At 36.6% G+C, this 22,582-nt stretch overlaps 3 protein-coding genes across 3 annotated transcripts in view; all 3 read left to right on the top strand.

Annotated features, from left to right (window-relative positions):
* The first annotated feature begins 1,135 nt into the window (after window positions 1–1,135).
* Window positions 1,136–3,994, top strand: creg1 (cellular repressor of E1A-stimulated genes 1). Its single transcript, XM_084714103.1, has 4 exons — window positions 1,136–1,523; window positions 3,210–3,329; window positions 3,416–3,529; window positions 3,789–3,994. Exons 1-4 carry the CDS (start codon window positions 1,164–1,166, stop codon window positions 3,873–3,875), a joined length of 681 nt encoding a protein of 226 aa, XP_084570229.1. The 5' UTR covers window positions 1,136–1,163; the 3' UTR covers window positions 3,876–3,994.
* Window positions 3,995–5,224: 1,230 nt separating this feature from the next.
* cd247 (CD247 molecule) lies at window positions 5,225–17,557 on the top strand. Its single transcript, XM_084714107.1, has 8 exons — window positions 5,225–5,697; window positions 15,359–15,456; window positions 15,614–15,658; window positions 16,056–16,121; window positions 16,853–16,885; window positions 17,103–17,159; window positions 17,276–17,305; window positions 17,410–17,557. The coding sequence occupies exons 1-8, from the start codon at window positions 5,637–5,639 to the stop codon at window positions 17,473–17,475; spliced, it is 456 nt and encodes a 151-aa protein (XP_084570233.1). The 5' UTR covers window positions 5,225–5,636; the 3' UTR covers window positions 17,476–17,557.
* A 2,607-nt stretch (window positions 17,558–20,164) lies between these two features.
* dnajc27 (DnaJ (Hsp40) homolog, subfamily C, member 27) overlaps window positions 20,165–22,582 on the top strand; it is a 3,670-nt gene continuing 1,252 nt past the window's right edge. The window contains exons 1-5 of the mRNA XM_084714098.1: window positions 20,165–20,584; window positions 21,554–21,636; window positions 21,791–21,860; window positions 22,314–22,478; window positions 22,574–22,582. The exon at window positions 22,574–22,582 is cut by the window's right edge and continues 114 nt beyond it. Of these exons, the coding sequence (XP_084570224.1) occupies window positions 20,498–20,584; window positions 21,554–21,636; window positions 21,791–21,860; window positions 22,314–22,478; window positions 22,574–22,582 (414 nt within the window). The 5' untranslated portion in view covers window positions 20,165–20,497. The remainder of the gene's footprint in view (window positions 20,585–21,553; window positions 21,637–21,790; window positions 21,861–22,313; window positions 22,479–22,573) is intronic.

The raw sequence follows: 22,582 nt of genomic DNA on the forward strand, positions 1-22,582 counted from the left end.
GCATTCACAAACATTTTTGCAACTTTTCTTGTAAATATGTTCATAATAAGACACTGACTATTAAATATTAATGTACTACTTTCTCCAAAATCATCCAGATTACAACCAGGCCTTATTATAATTTTATATTAAGATTATGAATTGGGTGAACGTGATCTCGCGAGATCATCTCGCGGGATTTCGTGGGACGCGATTTCACGTGATCTTTTGTGGAAGCGGATGTAAACAAACCGGAGACTAACGCGGTGCAACAGTTTGAAGTAAAACTTTGCCGTGAGAAAAACAAACACAGAAGTTAAAGGAGTCTGGATGAGAAAATGTTTGAGGAGACACATCAACACAGGTTGTTTATTCTTCAGCCAGAACAGGAGGTGAGATTTGAACTGTCCCTCTGTGAACAGCAGTCTGCTGCTAGCTTGCTAGCATTAGCCTGAAGTGCGAGAGAGTTTACGGCTGTTTTGCGACATTGTCAGCTGCTCTGTCTCGTTTCTTTATCCTGTTCTTGGAATCTGTCTCTGACACCAGCTTCATGCAGACGTGTGTCAGAGTGTGTAGCTGTTATCAGCGCTGTGTTGACGTCACGGTCAGTTTGTCTGCTGCGCGCATGACGTGACCATCGTGCAGAACACATGTGTGTGACAAAGACGGGCACAGAACCGGATTTGTGACGCTGACCGGCAGTTTATTGTTAAAAAATGTGTATTTTGATTAACATTAAGAAAACTCTGAGACACTTTAAACAATAAAATGACTGTTCAATACAACGATGTTGTGAAATGAAAACGTGGCACATTTTGTTGATATCAACTCAGCTGACATCTACATTTATCTCATAATATCATTTAGACCAATTTCACAAGGATGAGTGATTCATTTATTTATTTTTAGATTTATCTTGTTTTGTTTTTCTCTTTCTGTTTTTGTTATTGTTTATTTATGCTGATTAGAATTATTGCCAGATGTGTTGATTCTGCCTGTTTGAGTTTTAAAGATCTTAAATGAACAAACGAACAAACAAAACTTCGCTGCCTTTATTTTGAAATTACGCTGAGGTTTGTCTTAGAACAGCTTTTATTTTGAAGCTGGAATTTGACGTAAGAAAGAAAGGGCTTCCTGCTGCTTTTACTTTGAAACTCCGGAGCGGATCTCCCGGTGTTGTTTATATGTCGTCCTCCTCCATGTCCAGATCTTCACCGACTCTCCTCAGAACTCTGAACCCGACCATGAGTGCTCCTGTGCGGGCAGCGTTTGTGCTCCTCTTCGGCCTCCTCTGGGTCTCCTCCTTCTCCCCGGCCTCCTGCTGTCGGCTCCGGATCCCTCCTCACGACCAGGTGGCCCGTGTCGCTCGCTTCGTGGCCCACCAGTGTGACTGGGCCTCCATGGCCACCATCTCCAGCCACAAGCCGGTGGTCGGACAGCCGTTTTCTAACGCCTTCTCCGTCAGCGACGGGCTGGAGGACTCCGGCTCCGGGGTGCCCTACATGTACCTGACCCGCATGGAGATCTCCGTGCAGGACCTGGAGGTAACACTTCAGACTGTAATACACGCTTAAAGGACAAACTACAAAATAAAACCAGTCCACTTCACTGTTTGATGTGTTTAAAACTATTAAAATAACTCATAAACTTGATATTAGCTGTTGGACCGTCCGCACCGTTCAAAACTCCGTTGAAAAATCTTTGAATTTAGTGAAGTTACCACCAACTTTATATCAGGTCCTTTTGTTTTATGATAATATTAATACAAAACTTCACATGTCTGTGGAGTTTAAAATAATATCAGGATCATGAACTTTAAAAACTACCACAAATAAAGTTGTAAAGTTTAGATTATTTATATTCTAAGAGTCTGTCAGCAGTGTACAAAACTACACTGAAAAATCAGACAATTTTAGTGACGCTGCCTCTTTAGGTGTATGGAGTCATAGGAGTGGCATAACAAATAAATAAAAGAATAAATAAGTAAATTAAACATGTGGAAATTTAAAATAAGCATTTCAATTTACATTACTTTACATTATTTTCGTCATTAATTTCTGTATATATTTAAAACTATAGATATATGTAGTTTTTTGCATGTAACAAACATATGCGATCGTATATATATATGTGTATATATATGTATGTAAACATAAATTCCTATTGCTTTTGCTGTTTGCTGAAAAGCAAAGAGAAATGAAGATGAGGGAAAATAATAAAATAAATCCATAAAAAAATGAATCAAACCGAGTCATTTTCACTCTGTAAAAAGTTCACTTTACTGCTGAGAAGTTTCCTTATTAAAGGTTATGAAAAGCTGCAGGGTTTATGCAACAAGCAGAGGCGCCACCATGACACAGCAGATCCTTCACAGAGTGACTCAGCAGTTTTGGAGTTAAAGTCACATGTCAGAACTGAAGTCATGTGACACAGGAAGCCAGCGGGTGATGAACACAGCAGTTAAAGTTTTTATTAGTCAGACGACTTCAGTAAAACTGTCAGTCTAGGGTTCAGATGTTTCTCATTTTTATTGTTGTGTGTTTTATGTTCTGTGAAAACATGAGCAAACAAAAAAAACATCTTCAGAAGGAAATGTATGAATATTTTATATAAATTAATAAGTGCAGTCAGTTTATGAAATGTGTTAACTGAAGTCGGAGCAGTGAAAGAAGTTTTTTAATTTAAATTTTTTAAAATTATACTTAAAATTAGGGCTGCAGCTAACGATTATTTTCATTGTCGATTAATCTGTCAATCATTTTCTTGATCAATCAGTTAGTTGTTTTATCTGTAAAGTGTCAGAAAATGGTGACAAATGTTGATCAGTGTTTAAATTATCAAAACAATTAATGGATTATCAGAATTGTTGATTGATTGAACAGTTGATTAATTGTTGTAGCATGAGCAGTTGTAAATGATGTGATGCTGCAGAAAAACGATCTTCAGGATGTTTTCTGTTTGGAAAAGTCTGTACATGTTTTCTGAGCTGTGAACATTCATAACAGTGGTACAGGTCGTTAACATTATCGTCTTATTGGTTAATGTCAGGTTGTCATAACAGTGACATCACATCTCAAACAATGTCAACTCTTCATTAAAAGGACATATCTGATTAAATGACACCAGCCACAAACATTCCTAAAGACATGTCCTGACATGGTTATGACAGTGTAATGACAGTCTTATGCACATATCTTCATATGATTAAGAACGTGATGTCCTCCCTGCAGGTGAACCCTCAGGCGTCTCTGTCCATGTCTCTGGCTCAGACTGATTACTGCAGACAGCAGGGCTTCGACCCGCAGAGTCCTCTCTGTGCTCACATCATCCTGTCAGGGTCTGTCCTCGAGGTACGCACACACACACACGCACACACACGCACACACATACACACCTGTGGCAGTCACATGACCCTCACCTCCCTCCTCCTGTCCAGGTGAACGGGACGGAGGCGGAGTTCGCCAAGAAAGCTCTGTTCACTCGACACCCGGAGATGATCGACTGGCCGTCAGACCACAACTGGTTCTTCGCCAAGTTCAACATCACACAGGTACTACTGCAAATACTGCAAATACTACTACTGCAAACAGAAAGTACTGCCACATTACACAGGTGCAGTACTCTTACTGCCACTACAAAGTACTACTGCAGGTTTGAAGTACTTGTGTTCCTATTAATGTTCCTCCTACGGTGGCCTGGAAGGACGAACGTAGGAAATCTTCCCTTTAACAAAAAGTGCAGGCCCGTGTCATCGCTGCCGTCAGCCAATCAGAGAGCAGGAGGTCTGACTAACCTGTTCCATGTTTCAGGTGTGGGTGTTGGATTATTTTGGCGGGGTGAAGACCGTCACTCCGGAGGAATACTTCCAGGCAGAGCCGCACAGGAAGCACCACTGACGGTCAGGACTGATGGTTCCTGTAGTTCTTTTAGTTCTGTTTGTAGTCACACAATCAATGAACTACAACTGCACTCTAAACTACAGCAGGAGGCCTTTTAAAGTCAGGAGTTCTGGAAAGTTTAATCAATGAAATATGCAGAATAATATAAAAAAAATGACATTTGTAAATTGACAAAATTGAATTTAAATCTAAAAATTTATAAATTATGATGTTTTTTGTGTTTTTTATTTGACAGAGAAAATTCAGACTTTTAAAAGTGAATGTCAGGTTTGTGTTTGAGTTAAATGATTGTTGTGTTGTGTGTGTTTGACCACTGGAGGGAGCTGCTGACTTTATAATCTCATAAAAACAGTCAGTCAGTTCAGAAACATGTAATCATTTATATTTTTAACCTCTGTCTTTAATGTACTGTACAAGTCACATTAAAGTCCGAAAACTGAAGATAAAATTTAAAATATCTTCATTTATTTTTAAAAAGTGCCTCAGTGCCTTGTTTTTGTGGCTCCATGAAGCTCAACGCACCAAACTCCATTCACTAAAACGTAGATTTAAAGGCTATGATTTGATGGATTTGCACTAGAAAACAAACAAACAAACTGCACTTTATAAGTTCATCAGAGACGAACAGAGCAAACAAATAAAGATTCAGACGTGGGAACAGTTTTCATAAATGTTTCAGGAGCTGGTTGATCCTCAGACGGCAGAATTAACTGTTTATTTCATTTAGATTCATCAGGTTTGTTGTTGGCAGGAGCTTCATTAAATAACGTCTTGAAATAACTACATTTCCCATGAGTCCTAGCTGTTGCCTGGCTCCCAGAACCTCATGGGAGCCGTAGTTCTGTGGTGAAATACTTTGGATTTTAAGTCAAGTTTTTTATTTTTCAGATTTTAGCATCACTTCAGCTGCAGAAACTCGTTTACATTCAAATATGGACAGAAAAGTGAAAAATGTTTCAGAAACGACGTGTAAACAGGGGCGGGGCTTAGTTATTTCATTATTAGTGCAGATTCCTTGTCACTGTGATGCCTGATCAATAACTTTGATAATCAGACTCTGTTGTGAAATTGTATTTTTTGAGGAAATATTAATGGATGATTTATATAAATAAAGTTTGTTCAAACAAACAAAATGACTTCACCTCTTTTGTTTTATTCATTCAGTCACTGTAGATCAGTGTTTCTCAGTCCTGGTCCTCAGAGCTTCACTGTCCTGCAGGTTTCAGATGTTTCTGCTTCAACACACCTGATTCACATGATCAGCTCGTCATCGAGCTTCTGCAGAAACCTGACAACAACCTGATCATGTGAATCAGGTGTGTTGGAGCAGAAACATCTGAAACATGCAGGACAGACGTCCCTGAAGACCAGGGTTGGGGAACACTGCTATAGAGGACACTTTATCATGTTGTCATGGATACGACGAAAAGTCGACTTCCTCTGCCCTGAAGTCAGGAACAGAAAAAGATTTTTAAGATTGACTTTCTGACAAAACATCAAAAAAATAAGAGATAAAAAGGTGAAGAACTGAATTTCTTTTTCCGTGTGTGTGTGTGTGTGTGTTGAGTTTGTTCATGTGTGGGAGAAAGATTTGTGCGCGCAGATGATGTGTGTCACCTGGCAGAGCAGCTCCTCACCACTTCCTGTTCCACTTAAAGACGACAGAGGAAGACACCAGTTCGCTTCAGTCGTCTCTGTCCGCCGCTGGTGACTGAAACCAGTTTGAAGAAAATCGTCTTTTGGGGAAAGCGGTTTGGGATGGAGCTCCAGATGTGGATACCTGTTCTGCTGGTCCTCGCCTCTGTGTTTCACCCGGCAGGTAAGACTCACCTGAAACCCAAAGACACCCAGTTTTCTCTCTGAAATCTCACAGATGACGTCACCTCTGATTCAAATTAAAGCAGCTTCACTGGGAACTTAATGATTCATTTATCTTTTTTAATAATACTTTTACTTGTTGAACAGAGTTGATCTTTGTTTGACATAATCCATCAATTCATTTTCAAAATGTTGATTTTTCTTGCAGATAAAAGTAAACTTGGTGCATTTTTGAAAAAAAACCCGTAACAGTTGTGAAAATGTTTCATGTTTCACTGGTCGGAGCCTGAAACCTTCAACTGATCTGAAAACCAAAAACTCACCAGATATATTTTCCTGTAAAAACACGTCTTCTGGTTCTCATGGAGAAATGAAAATATAAAACTCCCTGAGAGAACAAAGTGAAGAAAACGACAAATACAAAGACGAGGAACAAAACGAACTGAGGCTCGTCTCCGGCGGCCATGTTGGAGGGCATGCTGTCGAGTGTGTGTGTGTGTGTGTGTGTGTGTGTGTGTTTATCTCAACTGACTCAAACTCCGTCAAACAACAACAACAACAAAACTAAAGAAAGAACTTTTGAACCATCAGATCGACTTTGTGTTCAGAAAACACCAGCAGATTAGCTCGTTAAGCTAACTGTAGCTAATCAGCACTTTGTTGTTGTTAACATGGCAGATTAGCACACAAGCTAACGGAGGAGCTAAAGAAAGACTCGTCAGGATTTTACTGTACAGAGAAATGATATTAATAATGATATTTTTGAGTTTAGTTTAATTTCAGCTGTATTTGTTTTTTATAGTAGGATCATTGTATGAAGTTGAAGTTTGAAGCTGGTTGCTGACGTTAATCTGTAGATTGATCCAGCAGTTTACTGTCAGATCAACATTAATGTAGTTAAATCATTTTAAACTCATAACATCTCCAGAACTGATCACGTTGTTCAGTCACGAAGCTCCAGACCCTCGAGGCTGTAAAAAGGTCAAAGTTCACTGCTGATGGAAGACGCTGTTCATCTTAAACTGGTCAAAAGTTAAACCGCCATTTATGGTCCCAGCAGGTCCAGTATGAACTTCACCAGTCAAACCATCATGATTTAAAAGAGCAGTTCACACCTTCAGATGTTTAGAGCATCAAATACCAGTTTAAACCATTCAAAGACCAGTTAAATATAATTTAATACCACTTAAAAAAACAGTTTGTACCATTTAAAGACCAGTTAAACCATCGACAGATTAAATCATGAAATACTGGTTTAGGAAACTAAATGACGAGTGTTAAATCCCAGTTTAAACCATCCAAAGTTTCAATCATTAAATATCAGTTCAGACCTTTAAAAGTGTTTGAAACCAGTTTAGACTGTTTAAAAACCAGTTTAAACCAGTTCAAACTATCAAATGACCAGTTAAAACCATGTACAGTTTAGAGACGTAAAGTCCAGTTAAAATAATGAAATGACAGTAAAGACCAGTTTAATTTTAGTTAGTGAGGTGAAAGAACAGGCAGAACAGGTAGAACATTCAGAACAGGTAGAACAGGCAGAACATTCAGAACAGGTAGAACAGGCAGAACATTCAGAACAGGTAGAACATTCAGAACAGGTAGAACATTCAGAACAGGTAGAACAGGCAGAACATTCAGAACAGGTAGAACATTCAGAACAGGCAGAACATTCAGAACAGGTAGAACATTCAGAACAGGCAGAACATTCAGAACAGGCAGAACAGGCAGAACAGGCAGAACAGGCAGAACATTCAGAACAGGCAGAACATTCAGAACAGGCAGAACATTCAGAACAGGCAGAACATTCAGAACAGGTAGAACATTCAGAACAGGTAGAACAGGCAGAACAGGTAGAACAGGTAGAACAGGCAGAACAAGTAGAACAGGCAGAACAGGTAGAACATTCAGAACAGGCAGAACATTCAGAACAGGCAGAACAGGCAGAACAGGTAGAACACGGTGAACTCTCTGAATAAAACAGAGACGACCGCAACAAGATCGTCTCTTCAAGCGTCGTCTCACAGCTGGACGGAGACGTGAAGACGTGATGATAACAGCAGGAAACAAAGACAGAAATTCACAATAAAATGAAGACGGAGGATTTTTAGTTTTAGACTTTTCTTCTTCTTCTTCTTCTTCTTCTTTTTGTTTTTGTGTGTTTTAAAGTGAGCGTCGCCTGAATGTTTCAGCTCAGTTTCATGGAGGCTTCAGTAAATTATCAGGGATTTTAAACAGATTATAATTAAGAATAAAAACACATGAAATCATAAGAAACTCCATGAACTGATGACGCTGCTTCAGATACGACTGAGAGACGTGATCCTCTAAAAACACACCTAAACTTTTCTTTACAGTTTAGAGACAAATATTGAGATTCAGGGACAGAATGAAGTCATAAAGAGCTGCTTGTTGTCCACAGTAAAAATGATCAGTATTGGAAACATATTGATCACGACTTTACATTCAAATGTAATAATTCCTGAAATCACACCTTCTTATAATAAAAGGACAGATGACATGAGGTTCAAGCAGCTCTGTGACTTTATTTTTTATTTGAATTTAAAGTTCTTCTTCTTCTCCTTCAGGAGGATCACAGCGTTTCCTGTCTGATGTAGTTTCATCTTTTTAATTGACTTTGTTTTAATTAAATATAGTTTTTTTGTGTGTTAACACTAAAGCTGCATTAATGTTCAGACGTCCTCTGAGTGGACGAGAGCAGGAAACAAGAACAATACAAGTTTGGACATTTTGACTTTTCCATCCTCGGCGACAGAATTTACAACCAGATGTTACGGAGAAAACATCTGGACAAGGATCTGCAGCCTTTACATTCAGAAGAACCAAAAATGTTTTTAAAAATCCGTCACAACAATTAAATTCTCTCTTTTTTCGTTCATGGAGACTCGGTTGAGAAAAGGCACCGAGCCGCAGACGTGATGCACGTTTCAGACAAAATATTCAAACGTATGACTTTTAAAAACATTTTTTTTTTACCAACCTATAATCTTTTGTTAAGATGATTTACTTTCCTTCTTTAGACAAACTTTAAGAAATATGATTTTTTTTTTAACAGTACTTTAAACATTGTTCAAAGTGAGCCGTGAATCTGACTTGTCATTATTTTGGTGCCTGAAAATTAAAAGGTTTTAAATTAAAATATAAAAATTCAACTTTAACCATCATTCACTTTCACTTAAATACATTTACTCATCATTTTTTGGGAGTTTTGTAAAAACTCAGAGATTTAATTTGATCTAAAGAAGAAAAGATTAGTTGGTAAAACTTTTTCAAAATTTTCAAAACCATCCGTCTGTTGCAGAAGTTTGACAGACGTACAACAAAGTCCTGCACTCCACCTAAACTAACTAGAATAATAACTGACACGTAATAATCTTATTTCATAAAGTTTATTCTCTTTTTGTAAACAACATGACATCATAACAACAGTCAATAGTTTTTCTCATTATACGTCGAGAGGTCGTCCGTCTGTCTGAGTCCCTGAACGCATCGTCACAAAAAACAGCTGTAAACTTTAAATTAAAGTTCCTTTAAAATGTTGGAGAACAAATGAGATTCACTGAGACGTTTGTTTCTTCTGATGAACAAACTCATCAAACAAAACACGAGGATTATTTTTAGTCTTGATATCTGGGTTCTTTATTATTTTAAGTGTTGTATTGAGGTTCTATGTAATTTTTAGCATTGAGGGTTCTTGACAATTTTTACTTAAGATATTTAAGGTTCTATACAATTTTTAGTGAAGATATCGTGGTTCTTTATGATTTTTTTGTGATGATATTGGGGTTCTAGACAGATTTTAGTGTTGATATTGTGGCTTGTAACTATTTTTACTGTTGATATCTGGGTTCTGTATGATTTTAACGGTGACGGTGGTTCCATGTGATTTAAAACATTGATGTAAAGGATGTTTATGATTTTTTGTGATGATATTGGGGTTCTACGTAGTTTTTAGAATTGAAATTGGGGTTCTTTACCATTTTTAGCCTAAAAGACGGAGGGAGGAGAGAAACGAAGGACAGTATCAGACAGAGGTAAAGAAATGAAACGTACTCGTAGACAGAACGGTGAGGAGTCCTGGATTTTATTCCAGGTGTTTCTGTCAGTATTGTAGAAAGTGGAAGCAGTTCAGTTTTGCTGAGATTAAAATATTTGAATTCATATCATTACAGCTGCTGTCAGTTAATAAAAAAACAGAAAAACTTTAAATAAAGAGCCGTAAAACGAGACACGAGACACGACTTCATGTTCCTCTTAATAAATCTGGAAACTCAGAACTGATGCTTTTATTTTCAGGTTATTTATTTTTGTTTTTGGTTTTCTTGGGTTCCCTTAAAATATTATTTAAAAAACTGAAAATTATAAACAAAGTACTAAAAAATCAAACATTTGAAGAGTTCTTTGCATTAATGAAGGAGAGATTCGTTTAGATATTTTAAAGAATGTTTTAGGAAACGTTCCGCTGTTATAGTCTGATAAGAAAGTGGACGTTCTCGTGAGTTCTAATAGTCACTCGTCTTACAGCTCCTAATCGACCACAAACAGTAACCCCCCACCCCAACACACACACACACACACACACACACACACACACACACACACACACACACACACACACACACCAAGCCTCAGTTCAGGAAGCAGCTCTGTGGTTTTGAAGCTGTGACTCTTAAAACTGAACGTCTTCCCTGAACGGAGCTTCAGCTCGATGTGGTGATGATGATGATGATGATGATGATGATGGTGATGATGATGATGTGACAGAAGCTGCTGCGGTGACTGAAGATGAGCGTTTGTTTGACACGACAGTTTCAGTCCTCCGAGCAGAAACACTCCTCAGATGTGAAGAAATGCAAGAAAAAGATGCAGAAAACAAAAAGCACTTTTCTACAGTAAACACACACACACACACACACACACACACACACACACACACACACACACACACACACACACACACGAATTTTCAGCAACATTTCACACTGATAACAAGATTTCTGACCATTTTTGGTGTTGATATTGAGGCTCTTTATGAATTGTAGGGTTCATGTTTTGGGTTTTTGTGGGGATTTTTAGAGATGAAGCTCAGCGGCAGGAAAAATAAAGTAAACAGAGGTGAAGAAATGAAGCGTACATGTAGAGCGGGTGGTGAGGTGTCCTGGATTTTGTTTCAGGTGTTCAGGAACTTGAACAAACTGACACTTTTCTGTCTGAGTCGATCCGTTTCATATCAAAAGTTAAAGAAACATTAAGTAACTTTTTTCCAAACTGTGGTCTTATGAGCATCAGATAAACTGTGTGGAAATCATCATGTTCAGCAGAAATGAGGCCAGATAAGTTTTTTCTAGCTAAATATAAAAAAAACAGAGGACAAGAAACACAAAGATAAACAATCTGAGAACATTTGATTATAAACTGTATGAAAACCTCTAAGAATATTAGAATATTTTCACCACTTTACCTTCCTGTCAGACTTTTACCACCGTTATAAGCCGAATATCACTCTCTGCAAACAAACCAAACTCCATTCACTAAATCAGTAATTTAAGCTCACAGAACACAGGAGTTTTTGTTCTGCCGCTGCCTCCATCTGTTAGTGTGTTACTGTTTTATTGTGTGACTTCAGTGTTTTAAAGGGTTAATTCAGATTCACTGAAGTCACACAATAACAAACAAACTAACAAATGGAGACAGCAGCAGACCAACACCTCCTGTGTTCTGTGAGCTTAAATTACTGATTTTGTGAATGGAGTTTGGTGTGTTTGCAGAGAGTGATATGTGAATTATTTAACAGCAGGTTCCTGTCCATGTTGGACGTCTTTCAGCTGCTGACAGACATTCAGAGGCAGTGAAATTTGCTCCCTGCTCTCTTTTAAGAACTGCAGCTTTTCTTTAACGTTGTGCAACAGGCCGGACTGTTATTAAAGACGACCTTTAGACTTTTTTGTAGTTTCATTCAGGAAACCATCGCTGTTCTCTGAGCGTTTGAACTTTTTACACCAGGTGTGTGAAAGACTGAGAGAGCCGCCTAATAAAGTGCTTACTCTCACAAAACTCTCCATTAGTTTCCACTTGACCTGTTTACACGTTTTTAAAAGAACGTTTCCATCCTGCAGCTGTGATTAGAATAGAAAATTTAACTTTTATCTGCAGCTCATATTTCAGTGAATGAATAGAAAGTGAATGTAAAACACACCGATCTCTGATGTCACAGGTTCTTTAGTTTTTCCATCAGTCTGCTGGTTGGAGGCGACACTCAACACCAACGTTCATTTCACATCTTAATACGAGACGCTTTGTTCCACTGATGTTTGGGAAACGTTTCTTAATGTAAACACAGATGAATACTGAAGAACCCAACAGATAACGTCAACAGACGGAACCTTTAAACTCAACGACCAAACTTTTATTTCTGTATTTACTGCGTCTGTTCTGCCCCCTGAGAAACAGGGTTCCAAAAGGGTTCTACCTCCAACCATTTGGTTCTGCAGAATCATTTTTTGGAAGAAGCAGTTCATCAAGGGTTCTTTGTAGCACCTTGAATTGCCTTGTGTATGAATAGTTATTTTTACCACAATATAAAGCCACAATATAAAAAGGTTCTTGGTAGAACCCGTGGGTCGTTTCTAGATAAAACCCTTGGAAACTTAAAAAGTTCTTGGTAGAACCCCCTGATTACGCTCTAGATAAAACCCTTGGAATGTTAAATGGTCCTCAGTAGAACCCATTTTGTGGATCCTAGATAAAACCCTTGGCATAAATAAAGGTTCACTCCCTTAGAATGTTCAGGATGGAACCATTACTTCATAGTAAATTTCTCTATAGAACCTCTTACAGGGAGTTCTGGAAGAAACCATGGTTCTAGCTATAATCCTTTATGTTGGGTTCTTGGTAGAACTCTCTTCTCCTACGGGGGACAAGCTGAAGAACCCTTTATGGTTCTAGTTAGCACCTTTATTTCTGAGAGTGTCGGAAACTTGGATTCAATTTAAATTTGTTTTCAGTAAGAATTAAGCAGAACTGTTCCTCCAGCTGATGATAAGTGAGGTTCCTTATTTCTCCGTTCTTCTATTCCATCAACAGACTTTGTGTTAAACATGAATATTTGGACTTTTTTCACCAAACAGAAAGAAAAGAACACTGAAGACGCAGAGAGAACAAACGATGAGTTTTGTGAATGGAAACGTTCTGTGACGTTCTGCGATGACTCAGGAAGAATTATGATCATTAATCTTTCCGTTTACGTCTCAGTGAATTACTGAAAAGAGACGACGTGTTTACAGCTGAAAGCTCCGGTTACTTTGAGTCACTTTGATTTTAATTTGATGACACTTTCAGTGGAAACGTCTCGTTCTTGACTTTGGTTCTCCAGTTTATTTCTGTGTTTTCTTCTCAGACTCAGAAACGTCGCCTCATGAATAAAAAAGATCAGACCAAACCAACAGATAAACAGATTTAAAAAAGAAAAGATTTAAAAAAAAATGCAACATGAAAAAACACTGTAAAAAAAAAAAGTTAAAAATGTCAAAAAAAAAAAAAACAGGACAAAAACGATGTAATAAATGCGACAAGACGTAAAAAACATTAAAGACAAAACAATGATAAACAATCAACGAGGCAAAATGACATAAATAATGTAACAAGATGAAACGACCAAATTTCACAACAATAAAATCATAATATACAAGATGTAATAAAATGAAAATGACATAAAAGACGTGATTAGAAAGTGAAGTAAATTATGTAACAAGTCAGTAAATAACATAAGATGAAAAGGACGCAACAAGGTGAAAAACAACGTAACAAAATAAAAAACAATGTAAACAAGACGAGACACAACAAGACCAAAGCGTCGCAAAAGACATAACAGGACAAAAACTACACAACAAGTCACAACATGACATAAGACGAAAAAGACACAACAAGAGAATAACACAAAGACACGACGTAATGAAAACAACAAAACAAGACGAAAAAAAACCTAAAAGACGTAACGAGACAAACAGACAGAGACTCTCTGGGTCAGTAGAAATGTCCTTCAGAGGACGACTTCTTACTTTTATACTTTGAGGACATTTCAGAGTCTGAACTTTTTCACTTTTACTGCAGTAAACAAGTTGAAAAAAAACAAACAAACTTTGATTTAAATTTTATTTCAATGTAATTAATATTTGTTAACTTTACTTAAGTTTTTCAGCGCTGGTTTTAAACAGACGTGTGTGAAACTGAGATGATAAACTGAACAAGAAACCCTGCTGCCTTCATCAGATCACACACACCCACCCCGACCACACACACACACACACACACACACACACACACACACACACACACACACACTCTGCTGTCACATCCTGTTCTGTTTACACTCGATGATTTATCTGCGCTGTTATCTAACTTTATTTATATCAGACGAACCGTTGAGATGCCGACACCGATACAAGCTGAAGATACTGAAGTGACCGTGAATCGTTCGGTGTGATAATCTGGGTTTCATCAGTGTCACCATGGCAACGTAACAGCAGAGGAGCTGGTGCTGCGGTACGAGGCGTGATATGCATGTAGACTCGTCAGGTGACGACGTGAGGCTCGCCTGGTGAAAACAGACACTGCTGAAAAACTTTATTAACAAAACGTCTGGAGCAAAGACAGTCACACTGCTGTGAACTCAAATTAACCATCATGCACTGTGGTAGATCAGAGTGATAAATGGAATAAAGACGAGTTATGAAGAGAAAAAATATGAATAATATTGTCTTGTGAACGGATCATAACACAAAGTACAAGGAGCAGAAATTTATGGGATGTTTAACAGTGAATAAATAAATACAGGTTAGGGAGTGTATGCATCTATAAAAATAGATAAAAAACATAAATATCTAAATAAAGAGGATACAGGAGAGGATATAACATGAGCAAATATAAAAATAATAAAACAATAAATATTAGTAAATGTGTTTTACGAGCTGAGATGATGTGATTTGTCCTTTTGAAGGTTCACAGTTTTCAGTTTTAAAAAATCAAATCAAAAGTCTGAGTTGAACCAAAGTTATTCTTTAATCCACAAATTAGAACGTCATGTGACACTTTATGCAGATGATGTTATATTATATTTTGAAGAATCAAATCCCAACAAAGTTTCACATTTTTCAGAATCACAACGTAAATAAGTAAGTTTGAACATCGAGTGTTTGAATGTTTAATGAGGTTTTCTTCTGTCACTTTAACAGGCACACACACACACACACACATACACACACACACACACACACACACACACACACACACACACACTCACAGTAAACCACACACACCTGCCAGTGTGATGTAGGAAACCACTGTCACAGTCACACACTGCAGAGAGATGAGTGTATTAACCCCGTCAGTTCCAGCTGACATCAGCTTCACACAACGACCATATTTAGTACTGCAGTAATCCAAAAGTAACTGAAAGTAATAAAGTTACTTTAACATTGTGATACTTGGATCAGGGTAACTGATTACATTTTAACAGGTAGTTACTAACAGTGTACTGACATCCATAATCCTCAGCAACTCCTCTGTACTGTTGCTATAAAAAACGATTCCCACGACAGGAGTCGGTGTATAAATGTTTGACGTGTGACCTTTGACCTCCACAGAGGCGATGGCGATGTACGACCCTCAGCTGTGTTACATCCTGGACGGCTTCCTCGGTCTGTACGGACTCGTCATCACCGGCATGTTCATCAAGGAGAAGGTCAGTCGACCTCTTTTCTTTATTTGATCGTTTTTACATTTATTGTTCCAGATTCAGATTTAAAGGATCGTTCCGTGTTCTTTGATTCGCAGCCTTCGGTGTGTCGCATCTTCTTCTGACTAATTTCTCTTTTTTTATTTCATTAAAATGTTTTTAGTTCTTCAAAAGCAAAGGGAAGTCGTCAGATGAGAACATCTACAGCGTGAGTCAAATATCTGTTCACAGGACAAATCTTTCATCTTCTTCTGGTGTTGTAGCTTTTATCCAGAGGTGGAAGTAACTAAGTACAAATACTTAGTTACTGCAGTTAAGATGAGTTTTCAGGTATCTGATCTTTACTTGAGTATTTATTTTTTGGACGTTTTTTTCTTTCTATTCTTTTTATTTTTAAAAAAACAGTCTCGTTACTTTAGTTTTTTAATGCAGGACGAAAACGATGTGAAAAGACGTAACGAGACGCAGTTTGTGGCTGTAAATATTTAGTTACAAGTAATCTCTGCTTAAGAGTAATCTGTTTTAATTTAGTGATGATGAAGTTCCACTCAGGTTAGCTGAAGGCTACGTTAGCATGTGGCTGAGTTTGATCGTGTTGTGTTCAGGATCTGCGCGGTCAGGACGAAGCAGCATACGCCCCGCTGGTGAGAGGAGATCCTGAGAGAGGAAGAGTGAGTCGACCTCGTCTTGTTCCTGACTGTATTTCAAAAGTTCCCTGTAGCTGTGTTCTCCAATTGTTCCACACAGAACGTTTCTTGTGCTGATCCCAGATGGCGTACTATGTTGCAATGCTGCTTTTACCATTTTTGTCATGGATCACTATTTTGCAGCAGAAATTATTATTGTGTAACTTTATGGTCTTTGAGGTTTTTATGGTTTTTTTCAAGGTTCACTGAGGAACCCTGAAAGAACGTGAAAGAACCTTGATGAAAGAATTCTAATCTCTAGAAAATAACATATGTTAAAAAAAAGATACAATAAAAGACCTCTTGAATAAAAACCAAGAAAAGAACCCCAACAAACCCTGGAGAACCCATAAGTGCAGGAAACCTTGAAAGATGTCCAAAAAGAACAGTGCTAAAAAAAAAACCAGATGAAGAACCTTGAAAGAGCCCATTTGAACTCCAGAGAACGTTGGAAGAACCCCGAAACCTTGAAGACCTTGAAAAAGGAACTACGTTGACATCTGAAGTAGACGATCACTTAAGAACCTTAAAAATGTTCCATACATTATTTATGAACCTAATCTTTGAACCTCTATGAACTTTAGAGAACCTTGAAAGAACCACAAAACCTCAAAAGAACCCTAAATTTTACAAGAAGTCTGATTAACTGGTACTTTAGATCATTTAAGAACCTGTTTTATTGAAACTGACTTGTTCTAACATGTTCTGTTTTATAGAACCGGAGAACGACGGATGACGACACCTACACGGTAACAAACATTTTATTTACTTTGTTTTCTCTAAAAAATAATTTGGTTTCATTTAATGTATAAATAAATTTAAAAGATCAGAAACACAGTTAATTATGTTTATCAACATAAATTTTGTATAAATTTGATCAATAATGTTGTGATTAATCTAAAAAATAATATTATTTCCTCACAGTGTCTGTATGTTATATAATACGTCTTTTTTTTTAATATTCAGGGTCTGAACAAACGTTCAACAGATGGAGAATATAAGGAGCTGCCTGTTAAAAGAGAGGTCAGTTTGAATCAGTATTTTTATCATTAAATCATTTGAATCTGTAGAAAATTATAATTAATTATTAAAATTGTGGAAATTAGCTGTTAATTTTTTTTTTTTTTTAATGTTTGCAGCGTCACAGGAAGAACGAACAGGTTTACCAGGTGAGAGTGAAGAAACATGTTTTAGTTTTGTATCAGTACATTGATTTCATTTATCGGTCCGGTCTATTTACTGGAACAAACAAACAATTTCTTGTCTCTTTTAGGGTCTGAGCTCCGCCACCAAAGACACCTACGACTCCCTGCAGATGAAGCCGCTTCCCGCTCGCTAACGTCTCCGCCCAGATGTTGTGAACGTGAAATATTTGCTCACTTCCTGTCAGCCTTAACAGAAAACAAACAAACAAACAAACATCTGTTTTGGACAAATTATTTGGCTGAAGTTCTTGTTTTATGACAAGAGTGGTTTCAGTTTGACCGTCCATCTTTAATTTAGTGGATTCGCCTTCAAAGGTTCTTGGCGACGCGAATGTGGCCAGAAAATTTGTATTTTTAATTGTTTTAGGTAAATTTTTTTGCAGTTCATCAATGAGAAAATCTTCTTTAGAGACGTTCTGGTAACATCTGTACTGATGCCTCAACAAGAATTCCAAATATTGATTCAATATCAGTGCCTTTAAAACAAACAAACAAATATAATTCTTATTCTTTTCATCAGCTGTGTTCTTCTGACTGTTCTCCATCGTTGTTGTTCTTCCTGGTTCAGGTTGTGAAGATTTGGTGTTTCAGGATGAATAAACTTCATGTTATCAGTTTGGTCCAAGTCACGTGACTCGAGTCCAGCCACGCCCGTTAATCTGCCGGGTTAAAAGTGGTCACATGTTATAAAACTGGAACTTTTGTACGAATGATGAATTATGGCAGCAGTTAGTTCACTTGTTTTATTATTATTCTGAGTCACTGTTTCATCAGGAAAGTGTCACTTTAAATTCTGATGTAAAAAATCAGAACAAACATCAAAATAACAACAGACTTTACTGGTAAATAAGAAATATAGTGTGTTTTAAAATGTGATGGATCCATTTGTTCTTTGGTCCTGTTTTCATTAGACTGCAGTACCAAGGCTTCACCAGCAGGTGTCGCACTTTTCACACACGTTTAGAAACAACGCAGTATTTTTTTAAAAATGGCCTTGAAATGTTTAAAAAGTTTTTATTCATGTAAGTTTGAGTAAAATGTGCACTGAAAAAAGAGAATTGTTCATGACACACACACACATATATATATATATATGTATGTATATATATATTTTTAAACACAAACAAACCAAAAAATTCAGTAAGTTACACACAATGGATGAATTCTTTTTCTTTCTTTCTTTTTTTTTTAAACACTTGTGTTGATCCAACTTGGTTACTTGATTTGAAACAATTTCAGTGGCTGTAAACTGACAAAAAAAAACAAAAAAAACATTATTTTTTATTATCATTATTATTATTGCTCTGAGTTTTACTTGAGGAAACCCCAATTTATTTGAGTTACCAGCTGACTTTTTTAAGTTGGTCGAACTCTTCTCTTTTTTCAGTGCAGAGACACAAAGCTGCCTTCATACGGAGCCTCAAAGAGCTCAGTGTTAAAATAATAAATAACACTTCATTAAATTAATAATCTGATAAATACATACAGACAAAATGTTTAATATAATTGTTAAATCGTGAGAAAAATTAATGTTTTAAAACATGCCTCATTATTCTGAAATATTTCTTCATCCTGCTTCTTTCACAATAAAATCATTTTTATTGCAGCTCATTTTTATTTAATTGCAGCAAAATCAAAATAAAAAGGGCAGAGCCAATCACATGACTGGCTGTGAATTAAATAAATAAAATAAAATAAAATAAAATAATGAGCTGTAATAAATTTAATTAATCAGTAAATAACAGCCTGTTGGATTATTTCATAATTTGATGGTAAAGTTTTATCTGTATTGGTTCAAATTATTTTATTTTGTGTTATTCGTTTATTTAATATTGGAATTTTTGAGCTTCCGTACGATAGACGACTGCAGCTTTAATATTTTATTGTAGGATTTAGTGCAGCTTTATGTTTTTGTTTTTTCTCTGTTTGACTTGCTCATATTCTGTCCTCTTTCATTTTTAAATCTGCTTTTCATTTTTCATTTCACATGTTATTCTGAAAGTGTTTTATATCAATAATCATTTTCTGATATTTTCCTGAGAATTTGAGCTTTGTTGTGATTCTGTTTCTATATGAATATATTTGCTTTTCTGATAATGGTCACGTTTGATCTGTAAATTCTGATCGTATTTCTGATTTTAAAATGTTTTAATAAATCCAAATTCGAGCAGAAAGGATGAAATCTATTAAAATGCATCTTCTGCCACCTGGTGGACAAAAACAGGAACAATCATCTGAAATTTTCACAGGTTTTTTTCACAGAAACATTTTTATTTATCAGCGTTGTTGTTAAAGTTTTTAATGTGTCACATCCTCAATTTTACTACAAAACTGAACCTGTTCATTTTAAACTAAACATTTCAGATCATTTTCTATTTATAAAGATATTATCAGTTACTTATATGTTTGTGGTGAGTCACGTTAATTTTTTACCTTACAGGGAAAATTAAAGGTAATATAATGTTAATGTGTAAATTTGAAAAGTTTTTTCTCTTAATCGGAAAACCTTTAAAACTCCTTACAATTCATTAATTTATCCATAATACTTACATGATGTGCAAAAAATAATTCTATATTTTTAAAACATAGAAATACCTATAAAAATAAATGTGAGGATATATGAAAAGGCTTCAGTTATTTATTTTTTTGCATATATATTTTAAATTTCTTAGAATATTTGCACGTATATTTTCTTATTCTTTTGCAGATTCATTTTTTCATGGCACTCCTATGACTCCATTTTTAAGGAAGGACGAACTGAAGGTATGTCAGAAATTTTTAATTTTAAAACAATAGTTTTATTTTGAAAGGGGAAAGCGGAACTTTAATGCGGCTAACTTGTCGCTGGTCAAACAGCTGGTTAGCTTTAGCATGTAGGCTATGAGGCTAACAGACTCACTGTTTCTCTGCTGTGTGTTACAATGGCAGCTGAACCAAAACATTAGCACCGATGCTAAAAGTCAACCAATGCGATGTGATTAATTAACGCGATAATAATCCAGTTTACGTGCCAATTACGAGCCAGTGTGCTAACGACTAGCTAGCCTTGTTAGCCGCGCTCCCCACAACAACAGCAGCTGTCAACACTGAATTCTTCCTCATTAGCAGCAGCTCGCACAATTTCACCGCTAAAACGTGAATTTAACAGAAATCCAGATGGAAACAAACGCGCCGAAGAGAAGAGACAACAAGAAGTCACTGCGGGTGAAGGTGATCAGCCTCGGAAACGCAGAGGTCGGAAAGGTAAATGACCACCAGCTTATTTTAGACCAAACTCCATATTGAATTCAGGCAGATTTTAGCTTTGATGCTCCCAACTGCGATAAACCAGGAAAGAAGCCTTAATATGGAGCGAATTAACGATAAATTTATTCACAAAGGTCTTAAAGACTGCTGTTAGATTTTAATGACAAACGTTTTTCTCCTCTTCGTATTATGTTGACGGTGCCCGTCGGTCTGATTTCTGTTTTTCATTTTATCACCAGACTCCGTATAAAAATCAGTTACTTTTATGCGTCCTCGCTTATTGCTGATATTTCGTACAAAGAACAACATCACCGGAGATGGTTTTCGAAAGACTACTATATTCTCTAACATTCGGCGTAAATATTAATTGTTATTCTTAAATATTTAATTTTATTATTGACCTGTAGTTACCCGTAGTTATTAAACAGGAAAGACAACGTTTGGCAGCGACGAACCAAGTGAACCAGATAAAATGCTGATATTGTACCAAAGTAATATCTGTTTGGTGTATAATATATATGCCGAATGTGCCAGCAGAACCCAGTGATTCTAAAATATCCATAAGATATGTTTTCACTCATCTGTTTTTGCATAAATCGATTGTACATTTAAATTTACATAATCTACCGTGAAATTCGGTATATATCGTGTTTGTTTTTCTGCTGTCTTCATTGAAATAAGATGTGCTGAATTTACTAAGAAAATATAGTACTTCTACAATAATTTTGACTTGTGCTACATTAACATATTATCTAACAACAAGGTTAGTTAAAATCGGCACATTTTTCACTAAAATTCGGCACATATCTTATTACTTAAGGTGAATAATGAATGTAAATAATTAGTTTTGTTGTTAACGTTACTCCTTAGTCATCATTTAGCAACTCAACCTTAAATTGGTAGAATTTTGAGTGAAGTTTGGTGTTTGTGTCATTATATCTCATATTAAATGATGTTCCTTTGCAGAGCTGCATCATAAAACGCTACTGTGAGAAGAGGTTTGTTCCCAAGTACTTGGCCACGATTGGTATTGACTATGGCGTCACCAAGTAAGTTGATGCACTGCCTGTAATGACTGTTACACTGTGTGTTACATGTGTTTGATTTGCTCTTTATGTGAAGGAGTTTTATCCTTCATCACAGTACTAGAACTGTATTATGTGTTTTTATAATGACAGTGATGTGTGTGTTGTGTGTTGTCAGAGTGCAGGTCCGTGACAGAGAAATCAAAGTGAACATCTTTGACATGGCCGGTCATCCGTTCTTCTATGAAGTGGGTCATTAAAAAGTTCATTTTTCTTTTATGTTAATATTTATGTATATTTTTTAATATATTTATATATATCAAATATTTGTGTGCAGCAGTCTTGTATTTCTACTAGACAACAATTAACTCATTGTTTTTAATAATTCTTCTTATTAAATTAATCTCCAACCATTTAGAATAAATTAATTGGTTTGAGTAATTTTTTTTAAAGAAAGAGTCAGATTTCTTTAATTTTAGCTTAAATATTTTCAGATGCAGTCCTAATTTTTTACAACGTTTACAATTTTTTTTTAATGTTACAAACAACACAGATTGTCAGTTAATTAATTTTTAATCCCGAACATCAAATAAGATCCTGTCAGAGGTCAGAGGTCAGAGGAGTTGTACTGTGGGGAAGCAGCCAGCAGGTGGTGCTGTTGGACCATGAAAATTCAGTTTTCTTCTTCTTGATGCTTTCAGGTGCGTAACGAGTTCTACAAGGACAGTCAGGGGGTGCTGCTGGTGTACGACGTCGGCCTCAGGGAGAGTTTCGACGCCCTCGACAGCTGGCTGGGCGAAATGAAACAGGAAATGGGCTCTCAGGCCAACATGGACAGCATCGTGTTCGTCGTCTGTGCCAACAAGGTCAGACTCACACTCTCCGTCCTGCTTTAAAATGCTGCAGCGCTGCACTCTTCTGAAACGCCCCTCGAGTGTCTGTCCTCTGTGCGTCTGTGCAGGTGGACCTG

Source organism: Lutjanus erythropterus, chromosome 24 (genome assembly GCF_056507025.1).
Source record: "Lutjanus erythropterus isolate fLutEry1 chromosome 24, fLutEry1.hap2, whole genome shotgun sequence".
Classification (NCBI taxonomy): domain Eukaryota; kingdom Metazoa; phylum Chordata; class Actinopteri; order Lutjaniformes; family Lutjanidae; genus Lutjanus; species Lutjanus erythropterus.

Excerpts from the sequence above, each read along its gene's own strand:
- cd247 (XM_084714107.1), top strand. The coding sequence starts at position 5,637 with ATGGAGCTCCAGATGTGGATACCTGTTCTGCTGGTCCTCGCCTCTGTG. Across the intron at positions 5,698-15,358 it reads CTCTGTGTTTCACCCGGCAG|AGGCGATGGCGATGTACGAC; the intron begins GTAAGACTCACC and ends TGACCTCCACAG. Across the intron at positions 17,306-17,409 it reads AGAACGAACAGGTTTACCAG|GGTCTGAGCTCCGCCACCAA; the intron begins GTGAGAGTGAAG and ends TGTCTCTTTTAG.
- creg1 (XM_084714103.1), top strand. The coding sequence starts at position 1,164 with ATGTCGTCCTCCTCCATGTCCAGATCTTCACCGACTCTCCTCAGAACT. Across the intron at positions 3,330-3,415 it reads TGTCAGGGTCTGTCCTCGAG|GTGAACGGGACGGAGGCGGA; the intron begins GTACGCACACAC and ends CCTCCTGTCCAG. Across the intron at positions 3,530-3,788 it reads CCAAGTTCAACATCACACAG|GTGTGGGTGTTGGATTATTT; the intron begins GTACTACTGCAA and ends TCCATGTTTCAG.